Source organism: Drosophila sulfurigaster, chromosome X (genome assembly GCF_023558435.1).
Source record: "Drosophila sulfurigaster albostrigata strain 15112-1811.04 chromosome X, ASM2355843v2, whole genome shotgun sequence".
NCBI lineage: Eukaryota > Metazoa > Arthropoda > Insecta > Diptera > Drosophilidae > Drosophila > Drosophila sulfurigaster.
Window position 1 is genome coordinate 13,386,022 of NC_084885.1, and position 7,327 is coordinate 13,393,348.

General features: G+C 43.3%; 2 protein-coding genes across 2 annotated transcripts; one reads left to right on the top strand and one right to left on the bottom strand.

Annotated features, from left to right (window-relative positions):
• The first annotated feature begins 1,675 nt into the window (after window positions 1–1,675).
• LOC133847726 (DBF4-type zinc finger-containing protein 2 homolog) lies at window positions 1,676–2,885 on the top strand. The gene has a single exon (XM_062282920.1). It carries the CDS (start codon window positions 1,805–1,807, stop codon window positions 2,801–2,803), a length of 999 nt encoding a protein of 332 aa, XP_062138904.1. The 5' UTR covers window positions 1,676–1,804; the 3' UTR covers window positions 2,804–2,885.
• A 2,523-nt stretch (window positions 2,886–5,408) lies between these two features.
• Window positions 5,409–6,610, bottom strand: LOC133848460 (DBF4-type zinc finger-containing protein 2 homolog). The gene has a single exon (XM_062284024.1). It carries the CDS (start codon window positions 6,500–6,502, stop codon window positions 5,495–5,497), a length of 1,008 nt encoding a protein of 335 aa, XP_062140008.1. The 5' UTR covers window positions 6,503–6,610; the 3' UTR covers window positions 5,409–5,494.
• Between the last annotated feature and the right edge of the window lie 717 nt (window positions 6,611–7,327).

Consider the following 7,327-nt stretch of genomic DNA (forward strand, 5'->3'; position numbering starts at 1 on the left):
ACATGGCGGACATAGCGGACATGGCGGACATGGCGGACACAGCGGACATGGCGGACATAGCGGACATGGCGGACATGGCGGACATGGCGGACATGGCGGACATGGCGGACATGGCGGACATAGCGGACATGGCGGACATAGCGGACAAGACGGACATGGCGGACATGGCGGACACAGCGGACATGGCGGACATAGCGGACATGGCGGACATAGCGGACATGGCGGACATGGCGGACATGGCGGACACAGCGGACATGGCGGACATAGCGGACATGGCGGACATAGCGGACAAGGCGGACATGGCGGACATAGCGGACAGACCAGACTGACTAACAAAAATTACAAATGTTGAGATCTTAGATGACCAAACATTTTGATGATCTTGATAGATAGAGTTCGTCCTTGCGATCCTATGTGTGCTTTGCAAATTCGGAAGGATATGATCGAGATATTGCTTGTTTTCGAAAAAACGCCCTTGTTGCACCCTCAAAGTATGGTATAAAAATTATATTTCATTGGCGCCAAATTTAAAATTTGAAAGCAAACGAGAAATAGCGTGTCTACTAACTTTTGAAAATAACGAACGAAACAAGACAGACCGGACATAGCGGACAGACAAAAATTACAAATGCTGAGATCTTAGATGACCCCACATTTTGTTGATCTTGGTCGATAGAGTTCGTACGAGTATGTGCACGGTTGCCACTTTTGGTACAAATGTACCAAAACTGGTACATTTTTTATGCGTTGGAACATTGGATCACTTTTTTACATTTTGGTACATTTTTAATATGCCTGTTTTAGTATGTCGGAGAGTAAGTAATGTAGATTCAGCACATTGTCACTGCGCAGCTGTGCGTGCGTCTCGGCACATTGACGCTGCGTAGTTGTAGGTGCACTTTGGCATTTTGGCAATGCGTAGTTGCTTGTGCGTTTCGGCACATTGGCATTGCGTAATTAAGAGTGTGCATGTTAGATTGCATCATTCTTTATTTGCGCTTTGTTGGTTGTCCGCATTTTGTCGCTTAGCCAAGTACAGTTATTGCGGGGCGACAGCGTCGAGACGCTGTCGCTGAGTGTGGTTCGATGGCTATGGCGTAGGCAGTAAAAGGATCGAGCGGGCAGTGTGCTCGTAGAATCGCCTGTGAGAGCATCGAAACTCGCTTCGCGATAATGAATAAACAGACTTCGGTAGAACAGACTCCGACAAGTATTTAAATTTTTCATAACATTTTATGTTCACATATATTATTTTAACAAATGGCTCTGTTCCACCATACACAAATTTTGTATCAGTTAGAAATTGAACCACGACTAACACTGGAAAATATCGCATACAGTCGATTTGCGATAATTGAGAAAATATGTATGCTCCAATGTAAGGCCCACTACGTAAACAGTTATTTCGTGTGGTATATTTTTGCTAAAACTGGTAAATTGGTAAATCACAATTTGTGAATCACCATTTGGGAAATACAATCTTTCGTGAAAAATGTTTGGTACATTTTTGCTAAAATTGGTAAATTTTTTCCAAATTTTGGAAAAAAAAGGTTTTTAGGAATACCAACCGACCGTGATTGTAACGTCTTTCCAGCTTGTTGTACCAAAAAAAAAAATCTAGTAATCCTTGACTTCCCGGCCGAGAGCTAACATTGTGCGAGTATCTCGGAAAAATATTCAGTTTCTCTCCAGTCTCAGTTCGACCAGCATTACAAATTATCAAAAACTAAATTTGTTTTATATTTTTCCAAATTTTGTACAAAAATTATTTTCGATTCCTTTTTTTAATTGTTGTAAATTTACAATGTGCTCTCCTTGTGGACCCTGCAGCCCCTGCGACCCCTGCTGTGGGCCCTTCGAGTGCTCTCCCAAGTGCTACAATGCCGCGCAATTGGAAGCCTTGCCGCAGTGTGCTCCTCGCATTCCGCCTCCTTTCCCCAAGTGCATAACTGTGCAGCAGCCTCCGCGTCTCATATGCAAGAAGCGGGTTGTCTTCACAGAGAAGATCGTGCCCGAGCCCATGGTTGTCAATCGCTGCAGACAGATCACTGTGCCGAAAGTTGTGGATGCCACGCGAGTTATCAAAGTGCCAAAGCTAATTTGGGTCTCACAAATGGTTCGGGAGCCCCGTGTCATATACTATCCATCCATGATACCGGATCCCTATGTCGTCTGCTATCCGAAGCGAGTTTGCGAGCCCAGAGAAGTATGCCAATCAATACTGTGCCAACCCAAGCCACAGACCATAGACATCCCGCCGCCGCGCGAGTATTGCTGCTATCCAAATGGGCCCATCAACTACAAGCCCAGTGCCGCTTGCCCACCATGTCCAATAGGACCATGTGCTCCAGGTGGCGCATGTTGTCCTCTGCCCTGCTTCTCCACCAATCAGTATCCAGTGTGCGAGACTCGTTGTGGCCCCTGTGGACCACCTTGTGGTCCCTGTGGACCTGCTGGTCCTTGTGGACCGCCACGGTGTGGACCCTGTGGGCCCTGTGGACCCTGTGGACCGGGGCGCTGTGGACCATGCGCAGTACCAAACTGTGGACCTTGTGGCTTGACAATGCCATCTGGACCGTACATTCCCGCACCTTGTGGACCATGTGGAACCGGTTGTGGTCCCTTGAGCAATGGACCTTGCGGACCCTGTGGACCATGTGGACCTTGTTCGCCGCCTTGTCCATATGAGTCGCCAGAGTGTGGACCTTGTTATCCTTGTGCACCTACGCCTTGGAACACACACTGTGGACCAGTGGGCCCGTGTGGCCCCCAAGTTCCATGTGGACCCTGTGGACCTTGTTGAGCTTCTCGTTAAACTCTTATTAAATTGCAAGTATGATGAGTCGGACAAAACTATTTATAATAAACAGTCACTGTCATAAGTACATATAGTCTTTAAATTCGAATAGTCAACATAGTTTTGCAACAAGGTTCATATGGTAGCAGAATTAGTTTTTAAGTCGAGATTGGACCGACAGCCTACATGAAATTCAAATTTCAAGATTTAAATATGCGTGTTTATAGAATCGGGAGATCACGATCAGAACATATACTTGAGAATTTTCTTCTGGAACTGTCCTAAAAGTCCCAAAATGATCATCTAAATTATCCGCTTGATTCCGTTCTTCAGAACTTCCCCCTTCCGTCTTATAAATCCTAGAAAATATAACATATTTTCAGCAACATATTTTGCAAAAAGTTAAGCAAACCTTCTATTGAAAGAATCTTACTGCTTACTTGATTTAGAAACCAGAGGCCTTTAAATTAAAGGCAAATTTTGTTAAGACCCTGATTGATAACTTTATTGAAATTCTCTATAAGATGTTATACTATAACAGATCTGTGTGAATTCTCTTCCTGAAAGTGAGTAGCACTTCGATGGTTTTCTAATATTCTAATTTGACTATTTGATTGACTAACTCTTTGACTAAAATATTAAACCCTGTTGATTTTTATAAATCCATCGATTTCAGACCCAAAATAATGTCGCAGAGATGACTATTCTTGTGATGAATGACGCTCAGAAAATTTCTCTGAACGTACTGGTGAGCCCACATATCAAGAGTAATACTTTCTTGCTTTATGTAGCTTGCACTCACTTTTCTTGTTTCCTCGTCATCTTTTTGGGTTTTCCGACTGGGAAACATTACATCGTCATCTACGCTTTCCTCATAAGTGGCACAAATTTCGATGGAACACTGTACCATGGTTGTAAATCGAGACCTATTTATCGATGATAATGATTGGCAGTCACGTACATCCCATTCGCTGCATTTTTCCAACGCATCGTTTTTGTTTTTATCAGAAATTTTGCAGCTTCCTTTGGTTGCCTAAATGACATGCAACATTTATGACGAGGCAAGTTGAAAGATGGATTTCTGGTATATTTTAGAACCTTTCGTCATGTGCTGCTCATCCACATTTTCGTTCAATAAAACAAACATCCTTTAGAACCCTATAGCCTTCATGGCAATACCGCAAGGAAGGCGTTTGCAAATATTGAGCTATTGGCGTCGATTTTAGATTTCGATCAAAATTTGTTCGAAAGACAAAACTATTTTGATGGCCATATCTTGTGAGTTTGCAATAAATACTGCAAAATTTCAAGATTTTTGTGCAACGATTGCCAAACTCTATATAGCAAAATATACATTGTATGCCATGTCATCAACAATACACAACATTTTAATACATGGAGCACAGATAATACATAGAATCTTCTGTAGAGCCTGTCGGCTGCCTGGGAGAAAGGGCATAACAAGGCGCTTCGCAAAATATGGGCGGTAAGTATAGTGTCATAGGCTAACTCCGTGGTTTGATTATTGTTAGGTATTTATTTAGAAGAAGCAGCTGAGGTGGCGCTCCAACGATCAAAATGTCTCTGGTCTTTTACAATATTTTTAAGTCTGAGTAAGGCTAAGTCTCGTAGCTGCGCTGCCGCAGGCGGCGGCAGAGAGACGGCTATGTACTTATGTATAAAGGAATATAATAATATACGTTGTTATGCACTCTCAAGTGGAGGCGCGAGGGGTATGCATATGCTGACCATTTGTTACGATTATGCTGACACTAGCACTTTCTGTGTGCGGGCTAAGCCATAACGATCGGTTCATATTTCGGCCACTTAGGGTTTATGACCGGGCTTTGGATTATGTAAACACTGCAACAAAGTGTTACAGTGCGCACCCTTTAAGTACTCTCGGTACAGTGGGTATTCAATATATGTGCATACTAATCGCTAAATTATCTAAGACTGCCACAGCCATTAAGTTTTATTCCTACTTGATCAAGTCCCGTTGTTTTGCTTCTACAGCAAAAAAAAAATGGGTAGACAAATGATGAAATACATAAATAACACCAGTTGTTAAATGTATTTTCCTTTTCCGAGCGTCCGTCTTATTTGCTCAGCGATTAAGACTGACCGAATAGCTCAAAATTATATATTTGGCAGCACAATGTCTTAACAGAGATGAGAGAGTATAAAGAGAGCATCATTAACAACACGAGTGAATTGTTAGAATAGTTGATAGAGCGTAAAGTGATTCTATGTATGTATATACATATGTATGTGTAGGCACTCAAATATTGGTAATGCAAATTGCATTTTTATACCCGCTACCCAAAGAGTAGAAGGGTATTATAACTTTGTGCCGGCAGCAAATGTATGTAACAGGTAGAAGGAGGCATCTCCGACCCTATAAAGTATATATATTATTAATCAGCATCAACAGCCGAGACGATCTAGCCATGTCCGTCTGCCCGTCCGTATGAAACACTGGATCTCAGAGACTATAAGAGATAGAGCTATAATTTTTTTTCGACAGCATTTGTTATGTTTGCGCGCAGATCAAGTTTGTTTCAAATTTTTGCCACTCCCCCTTCCGCCATATAAAAATTACTTTAAAAACTATTTCAATATTTATGACAACGATTTATTATAAATAGTTTTGTCCGACTCATCATACTTGCAATTTAATAGAGTTTTACGAGAAGCTCAACAAGGTCCACAGGGCCCACATGGAACTTGGGGGCCACACGGGCCGACTGGTCCACAGTGTGTGTTCCAAGGCGTAGGTGCACAAGGATAACAAGGTCCACACTCTGGCGACTCATATGGACAAGGCGGCGAACAAGGTCCACATGGTCCACAGGGTCCGCAAGGTCCATTGCTCAAGGGACCACAACCGGTTCCACATGGTCCACAAGGTGCGGGAATGTACGGTCCAGATGGCATTGTCAAGCCACAAGGTCCACAGTTTGGTACTGCGCATGGTCCACAGCGTCCCGGTCCACAGGGTCCACAGGGTCCACAGGGCCCACAGGGTCCACACCGTGGCGGTCCACAAGGACCAGCAGGTCCACAGGGACCACAAGGTGGTCCACAGGGGCCACAACGAGTCTCGCACACTGGATACTGATTGGTGGAGAAGCAGGGCAGTGGACAACATGCGCCACCTGGAGCACATGGTCCTATTGGACATGGTGGGCAAGCGGCACTGGGCTTGTAGTTGATGGGCCCATTTGGATAGCAGCAATACTCGCGCGGCGGCGGGATGTCTATGGTCTGTGGCTTGGGTTGGCACAGTATTGATTGGCATACTTCTCTGGGCTCGCAAACTCGCTTCGGATAGCAGACGACATAGGGATCCGGTATCATGGATGGATAGTATATGACACGGGGCTCCCGAACCATTTGTGAGACCCAAATTAGCTTTGGCACTTTGATAACTCGCGTGGCATCCACAACTTTCGGCACAGTGATCTGTCTGCAGCGATTGACAACCATGGGCTCGGGCACGATCTTCTCTGTGAAGACAACCCGCTTCTTGCATATGAGACGCGGAGGCTGCTGCACAGTTATGCACTTGGGGAAAGGAGGCGGAATGCGAGGAGCACACTGCGGCAAGGCTTCCAATTGCGCGGCATTGTAGCACTTGGGAGAGCACTCGAAGGGCCCACAGCAGGGGTCGCAGGGGCTGCAGGGTCCACAAGGAGAGCACATTGTTAATTTTTAACCCGAAATAAAAAAAGTGAAGCGTAAAATTTTGTAGATTTAAAATTTTGTATTTTTTTTTTATTACTTTTAGATGATGCTCGAATGGAGACTAATGCGAGACTGAATGTGCTTCGAGAGATTGCCATAATGTTTGCTCTCTGAACAAAGCAGAGCATACTATGTTATATAAAATATATTATCTTTTCAATTTGTAAGTTCTAGATAGTAGTAGGCAATGATCATAAAAATGTGTGCAAAGTTATGCAAATCGCAATACTGATTATTATATAGTAAACCATTCTGCATCAATCATTTTATCGCTTACTTATTTATAATTTAGCGGATAAACTTTTTTACATTCTAGGCACTTGTTTTGGGTCATTCAAAATTTACCGATGGGATTCGGGATGGGTTGGTTCAATGTTGTCATAGATACACAAAAGTAAATCAAGTATAACATATGTTGCTATAAGATTTTGATATTATTAGAGATATAATGGATCGCTAATTCAACCATTCAGTTGTAAGGTTAAATTGATTTATTTGCAAGTAAACAATTTGTCGCCCAACTAGTTAACTATTGTGTTAACTTATTAGAGATTTGTACGTCTGTATAACTGAAATTAGTTGATTAATCTTGTTCATGCTACGAGCAGTCGCAACGACGATAACACTAACGAAATACTTACTGCGAGAGTCCAAGAAAACAATTTAATTTAAAGTTTTCTTGTTATGAGAGAGTGCAACAAATGCACAGAAGTCTTGACTGCATTTGCCGGCGTCCATGCGGTAAGCGTAAGCGTGAGAAGGGATTTCGAGGGGGACATGGGG

What these genes read in the sequence shown, in the direction of transcription:
- LOC133848460 (XM_062284024.1), bottom strand. Translation starts at nt 6,502, where the DNA reads ATGTGCTCTCCTTGTGGACCCTGCAGCCCCTGCGACCCCTGCTGTGGG.
- LOC133847726 (XM_062282920.1), top strand. Translation starts at nt 1,805, where the DNA reads ATGTGCTCTCCTTGTGGACCCTGCAGCCCCTGCGACCCCTGCTGTGGG.